We start from the raw sequence: 18,193 nt of genomic DNA, 5'->3' as shown, positions 1-18,193 counted from the left end.
GCGAATCTTAAACTCGTAAGACGCACGCAAATAAACGAAGAGCTCTCGATTTATAGCGTGAGGGGAATCCGTACGATCCCGATCTTATTGCCGCCAACGAAATGGCCGACGACGGAAATCGTAAGCTGAAGGAACACGTGACCATCCCTGAACGCCTTGACCAGATCAGCCGGATCCTAACCAGCATCGGCAAGTTCGCCGTTGATTCGGCCGTCAATGACTCTCTTAAAGCCGTCACCGGTTAGTCCCTCCCCGCCCCTTCTATCTTTCTCATGATGTATATGTGCGAGTTTTGTGAGTTTCGATGTGTTTGGTCCCCTCGATTTTGTTAACTAAGATGGTTTGTTAGACGTTGTTACTGATTCTCGTTCGATTCAATATAATCAAGTGGTGATATGAGCTATAATTTTGTTAGTAATAAATCTTCTTGATTTTAATGCCTTCAAATGTATCCAATTTATAATATACTCGATGATAATTCTGTGAATTCTCTGTATTAGTCCTATGGGATGAGGCTGGAGGAAATAGGATACCTGTTTCCAGAAATTCTAAGGTTTTTTTCACAGCCGTGGTTGATGTGGTGAAAACCCATACTTTTTTTTTTTTTTTTCTTCATGGATACTATTCTTTCAATGGATAATCAGCGGGCTTGTGTTTTTATTGAGGTACATAGATGTTATACTTTCATGTTCTAATCCATCTTCTTAGCATGGGTTTTAGGGAGCATGTTTCTGACTTGTCCGAAGCTTTTTGATTGCCCCCTGCCAGCAAACTAAATCCCGCAAACTCTGTCCGATGGACACGCATGCGGACCAAGGGGATCATTGTTATTCCTAGGGGTTTTAAGGCATCACCTTTAGATGTGAGATCCAAATTAGAGAGCGGGTAGCCAGCTTGAACATTTTAGTAGAAAGATGCATGTTTATGAAGAAAATTACAAAAATTATAAGGTTACCGAACTTGACGTGGTATGTTAGAAGTTGTGATAATACAATTAAATTAAATCCGCTTGTAAGTTTCATTTTTGCAATCTCTTTATTGGCTTAGCATCGCATTTTATATGATCCAAATCAAGTTGAAGGGTATAATTATTCTGGTTTTCCTCTTTTGTTGTATGATTGAGTTTTGACTCTACCTTCAGGCTATTTTTGTTCCAAGTTGCCACAACTTCTTTTTGCAATACTTTCTTTTGTAGATAGATTTTTACTTATCAAAAAAGATAAGGATGTTTACTGGCATACACCATGAATTCTGTTTCCCAATCTTTAAATTCTCTCTTCTCACAATAATGTATAGCACAGGTAGGAAGCAGATGCATAAGATTGTGCAGGAAGGATTCAGGCATCAACCTGCTTCACCCGCTTTAGATGACAAGAAGAAACCAGAGGATCTTAAAGTAGTGATGCAGGAGCTGCAAGCAAAGGAGGATGGAGTGCAGGAAGACACGAATAAACCAAAGCAAGGAACTAGAGCATCAGCCAAATCAGTCAATGGATCCTCTGCTGTTCTGAAGAAGAAACCAAATGACGGCAAAAAGGGGTCTGATCTTTTAGAAACGGATAAGAAAAGAGTTTTTATTCGGTCTCGGCTATAAAATGACCTTGATAATGATATGCCTAAAGTATCGCAAATTGTACTGCTAACATGTAATGGACATCATACAGGAATGTTTAGGATTTGGGTGTATTGGTGTCAGGATACGTGAGAAAATAACATGTGTATGTGTTTATTTCCATTCCTTTACTATCTTTGTTTCTTTCACTTTATTGTTTCCCTTCGCCACTTTCTCAGATTTCTTCCTCTCAACTGCTTAATCTTGCAAGAAAACAAAGAGCTATTTCATGTTGAAGGCCCTGCCCAAGCAAGCAGTCAACAATGATTGCTTGCTGCTCAACCTCCAGCATCCAACGCCCAGCGCTCAACTGTCCATTGAATGCAAATTAATGCATTCATACGTGAAGCGATGCGCCTATAAATTGAAACTCCATGCGAAAGCTTCAGACACACCCAAGAAGAAGAGAAAAGAGAGAGAGCCCGGAGAGCTCTGAGAGAAAAGAAGAGAGTTGATTTGAGTGAAGTGTGATCTTCCTCCTCTGTAATATTTTCTTGTGTACCACTATTTAAATAGTAAAACTCTTTTCTGTGGATGTAGGCAGTTGCCGAACCACGTTAAATTCTTGGTGTCACTGAGTGCGTAAAGTGTACTCTTTTATTACCGTTTTTATCCATTTCGCTGTGTTGATTTCCCCAACAAGTGGTATCAGAGCGATTGTTAGGAAGAGTTTTTTACAGAAAATTCGTTTTTAGTGAGTAGCTCAGTTTTCAAATTTGAGCATACCACTGTGTTCGTCTCATCGAGACAAGAAAAGCGGTGAAAACCAGAGGCCAGACAGACGCTACACGCTCCCCCACGCGCCATCTGAAGATCGGAGAGTAAGCCCACTCTCGACACGCGCCACACGCGCCAAGGAGAGGCTCAAGCGCATGATACCCACTCTCAGCACGTCCCGCACGCACTCCAGAGAGTCTTGCGCGTGAATTCCACGCGTACTTGAATCTAGAAGGCACGTGAGATACACGCGCCTACGCGTTCCACGCGCACCAGTGAGGTTTCGGCGCGTGAAGAACACGCGCCTACGCGCTATTAGTCGCGCCACGCGCTGCACGAGCGACAATGTTCCTATTTTGGTTCTTTTGCTCATTCATTATGCTATCTGAGTCTAATTTTGACGAAACAAGACTCGTTTCCAACAAAATCAAGCGTTCCAGACACAGCGGTGCTGTCCGTATTACGATATTTCATCTCGAAGATCCTGTACTTGCATTTTGTATTTAGAATCAGTCTAAATCCATGGAGGATTCAGCATCAGGCGCCATGATAAAACTGACTGCCTCAAACTACAGTCTTTGGAGACCCCGAATGGAGGATCTCTTGAACTGTAAAGATCTGTTTGACCCTTTGGAAGATGAAGGGAAGAAGCCAGATGAAGTTACGGATCAAGTATAGAAAAAGATGCACAAGAAGACTATTGGTCAGATCAGACAATGGATTGACCATAGTGTTTTTCACCACGTGGCCCAGGAGACAAATGCATATAACCTCTGGAAAAAGTTAGAGGATATGTATCAGGCTAAGACTGCTCGAAACAAGACCCTCTTGATGAGACGGCTTGTTAACTTGAAGTTGAAGAGCGACACCTCTGTTGCCGAGCACACTAGCGAGTTTCAAAACCTAGTTAACCAGCTCGGATCCGTCAACCTGAATCTTGGCGATGAAGAACAAACCCTGCTACTTCTCAGTTCCTTACCACACAGTTGGGAGACGCTAGTGGTCTCCCTCAGTAACTCTACTCCATATGGCAAACTTACCATGACGATGGTTAATGATGCCCTGTTTAATGAGGAGGCCAGAAAAAAAAAGAGACAAGCATGAATCAAACTCATGTCCTTGTCACTGAGAGTAGAGAAAGGCCTCGAGGTAATGATAGAGGGAGAAGTGGAGGCAGAAACAGAGGGAAGTCTCAACCACGTGGAAGGTCCAGCAGTAGCAGGAACCAGCAGACGGGTAACATGAAGTGTTACCATTGTGGCAAAGAAGGCCACATAAGAAAAAACTGCTGCAAATTTTTAAGGGAGCAAGGTCAAAGCAGTAAGTTGAAGTAAGAAGATGGTGAAACCCTTGTCACTCTTTCGGGAGATGTGGCAATACTCTTCACCAATGACGAGGCGTGTCTGCACGTTGCAAGCCATCATGTTGAGTGGGTGGTAGACACAGCAGCATCATACCATGCCACTTCTCATAGTGAATTTTTCACTACGTACAAAGCAGAAGACTTTGGTACTGTAAGGATGGGGAATGCTAGTTCCTCGAAGATCGTGGGAGTTAGCGAAGTGCAGATAAAAACCAACGTTGGTTGCACCATGGTGTTGAAAGATGTTCGACACATTTCTGACCTTCGGCTCAACCTGATTTCGGGAACAACCCTTGATCGACAGGGCTATGACAGCTACTTCAGCAATGGCGCTTGGAAGCTGTCACAAGGTGACATGGTTGTCGCCCGAGGACACATTTGCGGTACATTGTACAAGACCCATGTGAAGATTGGTTTTGATAGCCTCAATGCAGCGGAAGACGAGGCTTCACCGAATCTGTGGCACAAGAGACTTGGACACATAGGTGAGAAATGGTTGGATACGCTTGTGAAGAAGGCACTCATCAAAGTTGCCAAAGGAATAGCGTTAAACCCTTGTGAGTACTATTTGTTTGGCAAACAACGCAGAGTCTCGTTTAATTCCTCTATGAAGAGAAGATCAGAGTTGTTGAGTCTGGTACACTCTGATGTATGTGGTCCCATGGAAGAAGAGTCATTGGGAGGTAACAGATATTTCGTGACATTCATTGATGATGTTTTACGAAAGGTCTGGGTGTATGTTTTAAAGTTAAAGGATCAGGTCTTCGAGCACTTCAAGAATTTCCACACCCTAGTGGAAAGAGAGACAGGAAAGAAGTTGAAGTGCCTATGAACAAACAATGGAGGAGAATATACTTCCAAAAGGTTCGCTGCATACTGTGCTGATCGCGGTATTCAACATGAGAAGACGGTCCCATATACCCCTCAGCATAATGGTATAGCCGAAAGAATGAACCAGACCATCATTGAAAGAACAAGATGCATGCTCAGTATGACCAAGTTACCAAAGCCATTCTGGGGTGAAGCTGTTCGTGCTGCTTGTTACCTGATCAAAAGATCACCTTCTGCACCACTGAAGTTTGAAGTTCCTAAGAAGGTTTGGTCTGGAAAAGATGTCTCTTACTCTCACCTGAGAGTATTTGAGTGCAAAACCTTTGCACACGTATCCAAGGAGCTGAGACAGAAGCTCGATGTCAAGTTAACTCCATGTATCTTTGTTGGATATGGAGATGAAGAATTCGGATACAAGTTATGGGATCCAGTGACAAAGAAAATTGTCAGAAGTAGGGACGTTGTGTTCCATAAAAACTAGAACATAGGAACTGAAGCTTCCTCAAGAGAGCTTAGTTCCTGTACTCCAAATCCTGCACCATTATAGTTTGCCACAGATAATGAGGATATGCAGAAGTAGAAGAAGCAGCTCAGGGTGTCGAGCAGGGGGAGCGAGAACCCTCTCCACCAGCAGTTGGTATACCACCACAAGGGTTAGATGGTGATGAACCTCCTTTGGTTGATGAAGCTCAACCAAGAAGATCGGCAAGAGGCCGCCTACTGATTCCGTCGAGGAAATATCCAGAATCAGACTATATTCTGCTTACTGATGAGGGAGAGCCGGAGAGCTTCTAGGAAGTTCAAACTCATGCTGATAGAAGCCTATGGGTGCAGGCAATGCAAGAAGAGATGAGTTCTTTGCAGAAAAATCAGACCTATGAGTTGGTGAAACTTCATGAAGGAAAGAAAGCCCTAAAGAGCAAATTGAAGGAAAGAAAGTCCTAAAGAGCAAATGGGTGTTCAAGCTGAAGAAAGATGGCCAAGAAAAGCTGATAAAGCACAAGGCCAAATTGGTTGTCAAAGGATTCAGCAGAAGAAGGAAATTGACTTTAACGAGATATTTTCCTCGGTGGTGAAAATGATGTCAATCCGAGTCATACTTGGATTGGTAGCCAGCTTGAATTTGGAACTCGAACAGATGGATGTGAAGACAGCCTTTCTCCATAGAGACTTGGAGGAGGAAATCTATATGGAGCAACCAGAAGGGTTTGAAGATCCAGGGAAAGATCACTTAGTCTGCAAGTTAAAGAAGAGTCTCTATGGCCTCAAGCAAGCGCCGAGGCAATGGTACAAAAAGTTCGACTCATTCATGATGAGTCATAGTTACAAGAGACTTGTTGCAGATCAGTGTGTCTATGTTCGAAAGTTTCAGGATGACAATTTTGTCATACTCTTTCTTTACGTTGATGATATGTTAATCGTTGGTAAGGATAGGTCCAAAATTAACAAACTAAAGAAGGAACTATCCAAGTCCTTTGACATAAAAGACTTAGGCCCAGCACAGCAAATTTTGAGCATAAAGATTGTTCGTGATAGGAAAGCCAAAAGGGTGTGGCTATCACAACAAAAATATGTTGAACGGGTCATAAGACGTTTCAACATGAGAGGTGCTAAGCCAGTCAGTACTCCACTTGCTAACCACTTCAAGTTGAGCAAGAGTTCGTGTCCTTCTTCAAAGAAAGAGATTGAAGAAATGGAAGCAGTCCCCTACTCTTCAGCAGTAGGAAGCCTGATGTATGCAATGGTTTGTACCAGACCAGATATTGCTCATGTTGTAGGTATGATGAGCAGATTCCTTTCAAATCTTGGAAATGATAATTGGGAAGCAGTCAAGTGGATTCTCTAGTACCTAAAAGGTACATCGAAGATGTGCTTGTATTTTGGGGGAGCTAAACCAGTTTTGGAAGACTATATAGATTCAGATATGGCAGGAGATCTGGATAGCAGGAAATCTACTTCGGGATTTCTCTTCACGTTTGTAGGAGAAGCTGTCTCTTGGCAGTCAAAATTGCAGAAGTGTGTTGCTTTATCTACAACTGAGGCAGAGTACATTGCCGCAGCGGAAGGTGGGAAAGAGATGTCGTGGATGAAGCGTTTTCTCCAAGAACTAGGGGTTAGTCAAGAAGACTACAAGATACATTGTGATAGTCAAAGTGCTCTAAATTTGAGCAAGAATTCAATGTACCACTCCCGCACCAAGCATATTGATATCCGCTATCATTGGATACGCGAAGCGATGGAACAACAACTATTGAACCTTGTAAAGATCCATACGAAAGAGAATCTAGCAGACATGCTGACGAATGTGGTTACAAGTGAGAAGCTTGAGCTATGCAAAGACATAGCTGGGATGGAGAGCATCTAGGCAAACGGGCATGGAGGGGGAGAATTGTTGAAGTTCCTGCCCAAGCAAGCAGTCAACAATGACTGCTTGCTGCTCAACCTCCAGCGTCCAACGCCCAGCGCTCAACTGTCCATTGAATGCAAATAAATGCATTCATACGTGAAGCGATGCGCCTATAAATTGAAGCTCCATGCGAGAGCTTCAGACACACCCAAGAAGAAGAGAAAAGAGAGAGAGCCCGGAGAGCTCTGAGAGAAAAGAAGAGAGTTGAGTTGAGTGGAGTGTGATCTTCCTCCTCTGTAATATTTTCTTGTGTACCACTATTTAAATAGTGAAGCTCTTTTCTGTGGATGTAGGTAGTTGCCGAACCACGTTAAATTTTTGGTGTCACTGAGTGCGTAAAGTGTACTCTTTTATTACTGCTTTATCCCTTCCGCTGTGTTGATTTTTCCAACAATTTCAACTCTTTTCCATTCTTAGCGAGATGTGACATAAATGTGCAGCCTCCTTCCCAATGGCTACTGGACTAAGGGGCTTGAAGGGTCTACTTCAATCTCCCCCCTTCTCTCTGGACCTCTGGTGTTGGGTAAGTGGGGTTTTTCGACTTGTAAGATGATGCGAGTCATTCTTTTCAGTTTTCCTCTTGTACTTTCCACTTGACTTCTGCCATCTTACTTTTCCTCTTGCGATCGAGAGTCAGAGGGATGGCGATCTGGGACTACATTTCCTGCTTGGATAAGTATGTGATAACCGTCATGCTCTATTTTCTTTTGGTAGCAGCCTACAACTAATTCCACTGTCTAGCAAATTTAGGAGCAACAATATTCTCTGTTGCTTTAAATATGAAATATGGGATACATTCATATATGAATTCGAGCACTCATATTATATCGAATCCCGTTTTCCTGGAACCTTGCAACCTTGCGGTTCTCGTCACTGGCCACATCGACCTGGTAACTTTCATCATCGTCGGTTCCCGTAATCAAGCCTTTTTTTGTCCCTGTAACAATAGCAAACGGTTTTGTTAAAGATGTTAGTTGTCTGCAAAAATTTTGCTTAAATCTAAGAAGTTTCAATTAGAAATTTCTATAATATTTATTGATATGTATCTAAATATTTCAAATAATATTGAATTTACAAAAAAATATTATAAGATATATTTATGAATAATTTTATTTAAAAGTCTTTACCTCACGCACCTGCCAGTTTTCATAATTTGATTTAAAATAAAAGATATATTTATATCTATGTTATAAGTACTTGAGCATCAAATGTCACAAATATACACGTGGGTGTGCATGTGTGTATACATGTATACGTTTCCATACCCTTTGTTCCTTAACTATTGCACTCGAACTTTCTTTGGACTTCCACACACAGACAGACGCGCTCTCTCAGAAACTCTTCAGTGAACCGAACACCGATGGCGGTCTGGTAGGCGCCGCTTATCTCGTTCGGCATTCCTCCCCTAAAACGGCTTCCTCTGCTCAAGCTGCTTCCCTTATACATAGGCGCGGTCTCGCCGGAGGAGGCGGTAACCTGTCATTCCTTTTTCTTTCTTTAGGCCATGTTTGGTTGTCGAGGAAAACAAATAAAGGAAAGAGAATAAAAGCGATTATTTTTTTTCAATAAAAAAATCTGACAATTAACTCATGGATTTCAGTTGAATCCTCCGTTCTTTTTTTCGCTGCTCTTGAGGGCTATTTGAATTTGACGCATTCCATGGAATTCAGTTGTCAGATTTCTCTGCTAATATATGAGACCTAGAGTGCATTGATTTATTTTTGTGGTTATAGTACTCGTGTAAACATTTGTTTACTTGGAGCATATTGCAGATCATCAGGGACCTCCAAAGGTGAACTTTTGGCAGGACCCATTGCATCCATCTAGATGGAAAGAAGAACACGTACGTAATCCCTTGCAGTGAACTTTGTTTTATTAGTATTTAAAATATCAACCCAACGAGCTCTTGTTCGAATGAGATTCTGGGAACAAACTAGTGATGCTAGTTAGTCTAATTAGAGGTTCTATATACGTGTGTGTGTGTGTGTGTGTTCAACCTTTTTGTTGTTTTCAAAGTTGGCTGAAGAAATGCTTTTATCTTTTGCAGTTTGTGATTGTCTCTTTTGCAGTTTTCGACATTATATTTGAGCTGACTTGCCATGTTTATTTGCTGGAAGTTGGAGAAAAATCACACTAGCTTTTTTCTGGGGCTGTTTTAGGGGAAGTTCAATGCCCAAACAGTCCTTAAAACTTTGGCATGTAAAAATAAAGAGAAATACTTTAAAAGTAAGGGTAATGAGAGACGGGCCAGTTTGGGCTGCTTTTGGTCATTCTACTGTCTCCAACTAGAAGTTTGAGAGAATTCACATCCTTGCTTAGAATAAGCAAAAAACAACCCAGAAAAGTTATTTTCTTTCCATTCTCTCTATCACGAATTAAAAAAAAAAAAAAAAAAAGAGTAACCATAATAATTATTAAAGATGCAATATTAACATATACTTAAATTGAAAACTTTCGTTTTGAGTATTTTTCATCTCAATGAAAAGAATCAAATCAAAATGCAAAAATATTACGTTATTAACATTAGAATAAAAGATCTAATTCAGATGTGTCTCCTTCGGCCTACTTTAGATTGAGCCACTAGGCAACTCAAGCATCGTCATGAATTAAGAGTCACAACCTTGTACGAATTCATCGACACTTGGATCATCGAATTATGCTTGAACAACCACAACGAAGAAAACGACAACAAATTAATTGTAGCACTTGTTTTTTGTTTCAGGAGACGACTAGCACAGATTTTGCCTTAACGACTAGCAGCACCATTTATTAACTAAACGACCTCTAGTGTAGATTTTCATAGCAAATATGATATCATGGCACTGCCATGCACTTGCCACGCACATAGCATGAACTTTCAATGCACGTTCTCAAAGAAGTTTTACCTAATCTGGTTTGGTAAAACTTGTAAACGGGAAATTAAATAAATATCAACTAGTTTAAAACAAGTCCATGAGCGCCATATTATCATTCAAATTTTTCTATATGCTCACTAAAATATCAGAAAGTATTACACTGGAACAAGACGACCATTGGAATTAAGACAAGGAACTTTAGGCCCGCGAATGATATGCAAGAATACAACATAAGAAACATCACTGTCAAAACTTATATTACAGCTGCGATGTCAGTTTGCTAACCAATCCTCTCAAGCAATAATGGCCCTGTTCATTGAGGGTGTCTCCAGTTCGGTATGACAATATACCTCCATCAGAGGTTCAGGCTATAATGGCTTTAATGGCCTTAGTCTGCATCTTTTACATCTGCTTCAACATCGACAACTGCCATAGAAGAACCTTTCCCTGGAAAATAATGCAGGTACTGTAAACTAGATGAACACATGAAACTTTACATATATTGATCGTATAAACATCACATTTAATCCTCTCAAAGAAAAAGAAACAACTAGCATTGTGGAAAGTACCTTTTTTGGTACGGGAAAAATCCTTGAAAGCCTGCCCAAATGTTGTTGATTGGTTGGAGAACTTCACAGAGTCCCTTACAAACTCATCACCGACCACTGAAATTTAATTGGGATGTCTCAAAACCTGACAGAAATGCAGACATATGTATTCTACATGTAAACTAAGATATATTAATTCAAATGTAGGAGACAGATGAATTGCACCAACAAGGACATTGGTTGGAAAAGTCCATGCTATCCATCTTTATAGATCAATCAAGCATATTCCTTGTCTAGCGTCATATTTTAGGTTCCATGTGACTTTAGAGTTTCACTAGTTTGTTCCAGTCAGGGCCATCTCAAAATTTTAAACAGAACAATGATGATTGAAAAACTTCCATGAGGGGTAAAAAGGCATCGAGAGCTCACTCCACAAATAGCAAAGATATTAAAGATTGTAATGAAGACTTGACTTCTATCAATGCTTGAAGTACCAACTCTAGTTCATGCTTGAAGAGTGATTATTGATGGTGAGAATCAGGTAAGTGGAATTAGCTTGAATCATTTTCAAATGGCACTGGAATTTGGGGCATGTGAGCCCAAGGGAGCACAACAAAAAAGTGTTAACTCACCACCCATAATTGATGACATTATTATGCAAGCTTATATTACACATAATGAGATAGGGATAACTTAAAACTGCAAACACATGTAATTAAAGCAAAATATCATTATGCATTATAAAAATGGCAACATTTGGCAGAAAAAGAAGCCAACTGTAGCTTCGAGAGAAAATTCTAAAAACAAAAATGACTCCACTTGATAGCTCTACAGCTTTGATGAAGTTAAGAGTCCAATGGCTATATACAACTAAAGGACTGACATAGCAAAAATAAGCATTTCTGCAAGTTAAACACCCATTGTCAACAAATGGAGCAAATTGATTAGAGGAATTTCACGGATTTCATCAAGTATAAAACTGAATATTTAACACTACCAGAGAAAGGTTGACTGCAGAAGGGGCACAACTGCAAATCATCATTTAGAGAAGATCTGCAAAAGATAACATTATTGTCCAGGTCAGAAAACTCATTATGCATTCTGATCCACAATAATACAAAGCCAAGTCTCTGCATTTGAGTTTTATGTCGTAGAAGGCCTCGATATCTCTTACTTGAAAACTTGAAAATCATTTCCACAGTTTGGGCACTGCACATACACCATATATGAAAAGGAAAAAAAGAAAAAACAATCAATAGAGGCACAAAACAGAAATGGTTAAATGATCACTCCTTCACATTCTAAAAGTAACACAGAAAATAGTTTATACTTAACAGACAAATTTAAGCTTTTCATGTATTTTGCAATGGATCATTCTTCAAACACAATATCTGTTAACATGGTTTAAGTTCACTCTTTGCATATATGGCCAAAACTCATTTGAAATTAACATGAAGTTCTATCACTAGAAAATTTATACAAATTATGTCATTATAAATAAATATGGCCAAAACTCTTTGCAGATACGTCCAAAACCCATTTGAAATTAACATGGTTTAAGTTCTATCACTAGAAAATTCATTTGAACACAGCTCAACCAACAGGTGTAAGAAATTCTTTTGCTATCCTCAGTAATTGAACAATCTTAGGTCCCAAAGTTTTATAAAGTGCAATATTACGTAATTGGAAGTCTAGACTAAGAAGAAATTTTGAGAGAAAGAAAGGCAAGAGCAGAAAACTAAAGAAGCCTCACAGTGCCTTGAACCATATCCCGTCCAGCCCACCAGAGGAAAGCACCCAAGCCAACGATGGGTAAAAGCACTGCAAAGAGCTGTATATGATAAAACATGAAGCAATCAGATTCAACCATATATATTGATGTCACTTGTCAGAGCCAACAAGTTATAAAATGTCTCAAGAGTCCAAACAAAATTATGCTATTAGACGATTCAGACGTATACCAGAAGAGTATACATATTTATTTTCCCTAGAAAAAAATGAGATTCAAGAACCCCGGACCTTCAAAAGAATCACCAGTAAAGCCACATACGATTATATAATAACAAAAAACAAGCAAAAACAGATTATCTATTGCATAGGCAGATTAGCTTTGTCAAATCCCATAACACGAATACAAGCAAAATAAAACAAGCAGAATAGTACTAGAGATTCGTATTTTAGTTGAATAAATACACAGGGAAGTACGAGAGAGAGAGAGAGAGGTACCCAAACGGAAACAATGGCATCAAGAACCCAACCAAGCTGCCCAGTCATGGAAAGATAAGTCAACCCAATAGCCAAAGCAAGATTTCCCAGAATCCTAGCAGTGGCACCATCATCTCTCCCACCACCGCCGCCGCCATTAAACCCGAAACCCTGATTAAACCTTACCAAAACCACTCTTTTCTTCATCTTCAATCCCTCCTCTCGCACTAAAATCCCATCCTGACCCCTACTTCCTGCTAAGAAAGACCACCTCTCCCTATAGGCCCTCAATTTGAACCTGTTGTGATGCAAAGAAGCAATCTTTGCTCTCGATAAGGAGCAACAGTTAGCGGGTTTCTTGTATGTGCTATAATTTTGTAAGGTTTCCAACCTGAAGGCCGAGATATTAACGGAGATTTGCAACAGTGGCGTCATCGCAAATATGCTGACTACAAACGTCTATAGCAATGGTTTTGGATAGTTACTGGGGATTTCATGGTGGCTTAATAAAACGGAATAGATTTTTCTGGTCGGCCTTTGGTTACTCACGCTCTCTCTGGACATATGCTTTAGTATTATCCTCTGGGATGGATACCACGTGTGCTTGAAGTGAACAGTTCCGTTCGGTTTTTAATTTGGACAATTTGTTCGCTTCCCATTTCAAACTTGGATGTAATCCGTGCGATTTGCCCTGTTTTGTTTTCGTATTATCTTATCTAATTTTTATAATTTTTTAAAATTTTTAAATAAAATATAATAAATAATTCTAATTTTTTAAATTTTAAAATAAAAATTATATTAAAAAAAATTATATTCTAATAACATTTTATCTGTATAATCAAATGAAACTGCTTGTAAACTAAAAAGCAATTTGAAAATAACATGAGAATGTAAATATAAATTTTATTTTTTTGGCTTAAGACGCATAATTAGATAGATGTCACGTTTGTAAAAACTATTTGCAAATTCCTCTTATTTATAACATTTAAATCGGCAGTCTTTTGTTTTAAGCAATTACCCATTTCTTGACGAACGATCAGTATTTCCAGCAGACCACAAAAACGTTTCGACCGAACCAAAATGCAGTGATAATTTATACACCGAGTGTATTGCTTTATGTTTTTCTTTACACAATTAAGAACATTTAGGAATGCAACAAACTCATGACAAATTAGCAAATCAACTTCTGCAATAACACCTATCTCGTCCGACATATTTCGTTTGCCACAATGTATTTAATATCCGATGTCCTTTCGAATCTGGATTTCTAGTTTTTTTTTTTTTTTTTCCTTCCTTTTTTTTCATGCCTACGTGCAAAAAAAGCAATTTCCAATTGATCACCTAAAGAGACAGCATACAGATAACAAGAGCAGAAACACACTTGCGCCTAATATTTCTCAAATGCCTTGGGTTTCTTTCTTCTTTTAATATCCTCTAGCTAAAAGTATAAAAGTCGAAATTATTTAGATATAGGTATAGCATGGGTCATATAAATCTGACTTAGTTCAGTCAATGATATTTATCGGTACATTCAAGTTCTCACCCATATTTATGTAAATTCCAAATCACTCTTTCTTCTTATCTAATTTTGCGCTTGATGCAACATCATCTCTGTATGGCGCAACGTTGTATGCATATTGCTGAAAAGCGGAAAAGAAAACCATCTCCACACACACCAATACATTTTGTAGGGCTTCCTCAATGTTCTCAACATCTAGCCAGACATGATGAGATCGGAATATGCCCAATGCTACAAGAATATCAAGTACAACACCCTGCAAAATCGACCCAAGAACCTGCTTTGTCAAACAGATAAAATAAGTTTTCTCACATCACACTTGTACAGCATGTCAGCAACCTCGTTCCCCATACAACCATATACATGTCCCCTCGTTGGAAATGCCAGTGGTGCATTAAATTTTAATAGAACAGCAAAGGGGGAAACTTTATTCTTGATGTTTGGTTCGAAGACAAGGTTACATGGTGCTAAAAACCTCAAGAACCAAGAATGCTACATGGTTGACACATGCTGCTGGTGATAAGAGCCAGCATGAGGTTTCCAACATGTACCGAAAAGGCACTATGTACATCATTAGATAGCTCTTGGCTCAATGAAAAACACATAGGAACAGATCAGATCAAAGATATTAACACAAATAAATGTGCTGTATCTTCCTTATGGCTAAACACGAGGTAGAAAGATATGTAATCCATACTGACTCAGGAAAAAGCATAGCATTGCTTTCTGAAATTCTAGGTGGATGCATATTTTAACTCAACAATGTTCACTATTCATGCAGACATCCCACATATATTCCTAGTGATCAAATTGTTTGCAGAACAAATTACCTGCCAAAAGCAGAAGAAGACAATCCCTTTGATGCATAAAAACTTAGCAAGCGGTTTATTTGGTGCCAACTCCTTTGCAAACACATGGTAGAAAATGACAAGAGAGTATAAAGCCAGTGACACTGAAATGTTAAGAATGATGCTGAATGTCCAGCTGACCCAACTGGGATAGGCTCCAAGAAGTTGAAGAGTTATCATCAAGATTGAACACAGGGCGAATCACAACAAACTGCCATGTCCAGTACTTGAGAAGCTTCAATGTATTGTGGTTCAGAAGAGCAGTGCGGGGCTGCATTTGGTAGGTTACTACGAGTCAGAACCCAGAATCTAACCGTATGATATGCAGGCTAACCAGATGCTTGTCACACATTGACTAATTTACTCCACCATTTGGAAAAAGAAAGTAAGCATTTGAATATTGGAAAATAATTTGTGAATGGTCTCAGCTTCCATGATTTCCTTGCAACTATTTCTAGTTCTTAAATAGGTGTATTCACTTGTATACTTCCAGTGTACCTGGGCTATTCCTACCTTTATATCAATAAAATAACTTATTACTTATAAAAAAAAATAGCAGAAAATAATTTGTGCAGATTTAGGGTGTGCAAGCCCCGTGCCCCTTTAAAAAAAAGTGGGATCCACCTGGGAAAAAATTACAATTTTTTATTGTAGGTCCTAATCTTTTCCAAAGGGACTGCATGAGGCTTGCTGCCATGCATGCCCTACACCTGTATCTAGTGTTACTGGCTGGTGGTCTCAGTCATAACACAAATTATTTGAGTGATACGCAATTAAACTTGAGTTCTTAATTATGAAATACATGCTTTATAGAAACAGAGGTGCAAACACTTCCACTCTACTGGTTAACCTGAAAAAGCCATTAGCCCAGCTAGCAGCAACTTTATCTAGAAAATGGGCAACATATCCAAGTAGTGTCGATATCATAAGGGCATAGTAGAATTAGAGTTAAAAATGAAGTATATTCGTTGGTCGCTCTGATTAGCGTACTGTTGATGCCATCATGGATGCAACTTAAACATTCTAATTTACAGACATGCCTTTAATCCTTGTTTAATGGCCCCAATTACAACTCTGTATGTATGCTATGGCCCTTCATTAGCAAAAGGGCTGGAACAAGAAAGCCTCTCCGCTAAAGAGTGTGTTTGGGAAAAAAAAGTCCAAATTCTAAGGCGTTATCATGTTGCTTTATCTTATAAAACAAATTATCAGAAAAGAAAGAAAGTGAGAAACATGCAAAGGCAACTGGCTTACCGCACAACGTATGATCCATTAGCTTATCTCATGAATCATCACCCTCATGTCACAGATTGAGATAGGTCTAGTGCTTAGATCTTATTTTTCGTAGAAGAAAAAGGATATCACAAAATATCTAGACTAATAGAACCTGACAATGCAAAGATGTAAAATTATGGGTTTTAGACTTTCAGTAGTCCACAGATGCATCATATGTCTGTCTGAACATGTTTTTGTGTGTGTGTGTGTGTGTGTGTGTGTGAGAGAGAAAGAGAGAGAGATGCCCCAAAAAATGATACAAGTGATTCACCTGAAAAAGAGTCATTGGAAATGAATGGTGAATCTCTCTTCCTTTGATTTCATCAGGCACTATGTTTTTGCAAATGGATATGTTCAAGTAGCTGTACATCAAAGCCAAGAATTTAGCTATAACCTGCATTCAAGAAACTGAAAAACTTAGCAGCAAGACAGCAATTTATTAAATAAGTAATACCCAACAAATCTTCATTAGGAACTTCACCTAGAGGGAGGGGGGGGTGGGGGTGGTTGTTTCACCCTAGATTGTAATCTTACCAAGACCTCGTAACATTCCTTAATTGAGCCCAAGAACATAAAAAAGGCCTTGGTCCCCTGAAGATCTAACAAACCAACATAGGAGTCAATAGCATATATGGGGGCCATAAGTGTGATAATTATAATAGCTTTCTGCTCCTTTGGCTTCTTCCAACAGAAAAGATGTTCTGAGATAAGCTGTGCTGCAAAATGCATAGTAAACATCACACAGATGGTGGATCCCAGCAGGGTAACTTGGCCAGGATTCATAGTAATTATATCGATTGTTTTTTCTTTTCTTTTTTTGATAAGTAAAAAAAGGTATTATTAATCGAAGAATTGATTGTTCACCACAGGGTAATATAGAATTAGTACCTGCAGAAGGAAGCAAAGCTAGTTTAGGTTATCTATGACACATTGAACCCAATACTCTTACAAAGTAAGGTCTACGAGCCTAGTATCATGCAGAAGCCTATTAAAACATGATTCAATAGAATATATGGAACTTCATGACGACAAAGCATGCTATGAAAATTACCACTCGAATATGTTGGTACCCGGAAACTAATTTCATCTCTCTCTCTCTCTCTCTCTCTCTCTCTCTCTCTCTCATATTCACTAGATGTATAGGATACTTTACATCTTACATTATCAACCAACTGAAGCAACAGCTAGCCATTAAATTACGAACTGCGGGGATTAACAACGCATAACATGTAACTCACAATCACTCTTATCCAGGAGGTAGTTCATATAAAGTCACATTGCTTTTCTAAGGCAACCATTTAAGCTCATTAGTCAACAATTGAGCTCTATAAGGGCTGACTATGTGTATACGTTTCAGTTTTATTTCTTTCTCCGAATCCTCAGCAACGAAAGAGAAAATTAGAAAACTAAATTCACACAGGAAGAAGAAGAAGAATCAATGTACCGAATGAATTACGATATAGTAAGAAACAATAGCTTTATAGAAAATCAAGATTCTAAAGCAGCACTCACAGTGGCAACTGAAAGAAAGATTAAAAAAATTTACTTATCATCAAAAGAAACTCAAGCTAAATACATACTCTTCAGGAAATCTTTACAGAGGCTGGACTAACGGTATGTTTGGTTGCTAAGAAAAACGCAGAGCCAACCAGACCAGATTGGAAATGGAACGACTTCTTGTAAAAGAGTCAGTTTTTCCTGCGGTTTCTTAGTAAAAAGAAGCTGGGAATCGAAATGAGAGATTACTTCAGCTAGACAACGATTCTGAATGAATAATTAATGACCGGGTGGAGACAGGCATTGGCAGTGGGACTGTGGGTGGCCCTATGGTAAGAGAATGCGGTCGCTTTCGCTTTCTGTCAGCCATTCGTTTGGAAACCTTCTTTAGGTTTGAATTTGGTTTTAAGTTTGATGGTTTAAATTGCTGAGAGAGGGAACATGCGGGGATAGCTCAGTTGGGAGAGCGTCAGACTGAAGATCTGAAGGTCGCGTGTTCGATCCACGCTCACCGCA

At 39.2% G+C, this 18,193-nt stretch overlaps 3 protein-coding genes, 1 long non-coding RNA gene and 1 other non-coding gene across 5 annotated transcripts; 3 read left to right on the top strand and 2 right to left on the bottom strand.

The window, feature by feature from the left end:
* On the top strand, nucleotides 1-1,735 carry LOC121235929. Its single transcript, XM_041132368.1, has 2 exons — nucleotides 1-240; nucleotides 1,302-1,735. The coding sequence occupies exons 1-2, from the start codon at nucleotides 102-104 to the stop codon at nucleotides 1,592-1,594; spliced, it is 432 nt and encodes a 143-aa protein (XP_040988302.1). The 5' UTR covers nucleotides 1-101; the 3' UTR covers nucleotides 1,595-1,735.
* A 6,455-nt stretch (nucleotides 1,736-8,190) lies between these two features.
* LOC121235245 lies at nucleotides 8,191-8,999 on the top strand. Its single transcript, XR_005934549.1, has 3 exons — nucleotides 8,191-8,401; nucleotides 8,703-8,773; nucleotides 8,978-8,999. It is a non-coding gene; the product is annotated as an uncharacterized LOC121235245 (long non-coding RNA).
* Nucleotides 9,000-9,946: 947 nt separating this feature from the next.
* On the bottom strand, nucleotides 9,947-13,135 carry LOC121235284. The gene is made up of 6 exons (XM_041131607.1): nucleotides 12,560-13,135; nucleotides 12,087-12,164; nucleotides 11,508-11,542; nucleotides 11,331-11,386; nucleotides 10,355-10,450; nucleotides 9,947-10,232 (listed from the first exon to the last, which is right to left on the bottom strand). Exons 1-6 carry the CDS (start codon nucleotides 12,971-12,973, stop codon nucleotides 10,174-10,176), a joined length of 738 nt encoding a protein of 245 aa, XP_040987541.1. The 5' UTR covers nucleotides 12,974-13,135; the 3' UTR covers nucleotides 9,947-10,173.
* Nucleotides 13,136-13,931: 796 nt separating this feature from the next.
* LOC121235579 (transmembrane protein 184C-like) lies at nucleotides 13,932-16,963 on the bottom strand. Its single transcript, XM_041131920.1, is given in 5 exon segments — nucleotides 13,932-14,313; nucleotides 14,888-15,098; nucleotides 15,100-15,176; nucleotides 16,452-16,574; nucleotides 16,715-16,963. Coding segments are annotated over 5 exon segments (870 nt in total). The 3' UTR covers nucleotides 13,932-14,103.
* A 1,157-nt stretch (nucleotides 16,964-18,120) lies between these two features.
* Nucleotides 18,121-18,193, top strand: TRNAF-GAA. Its single transcript has one exon. It is a non-coding gene; the product is annotated as a tRNA-Phe (tRNA).

This window comes from Juglans microcarpa x Juglans regia, chromosome 6D (assembly GCF_004785595.1).
Source record: "Juglans microcarpa x Juglans regia isolate MS1-56 chromosome 6D, Jm3101_v1.0, whole genome shotgun sequence".
Taxonomy (NCBI): domain Eukaryota; kingdom Viridiplantae; phylum Streptophyta; class Magnoliopsida; order Fagales; family Juglandaceae; genus Juglans; species Juglans microcarpa x Juglans regia.
This window is presented reverse-complemented; position numbering and strand designations above follow the sequence as displayed.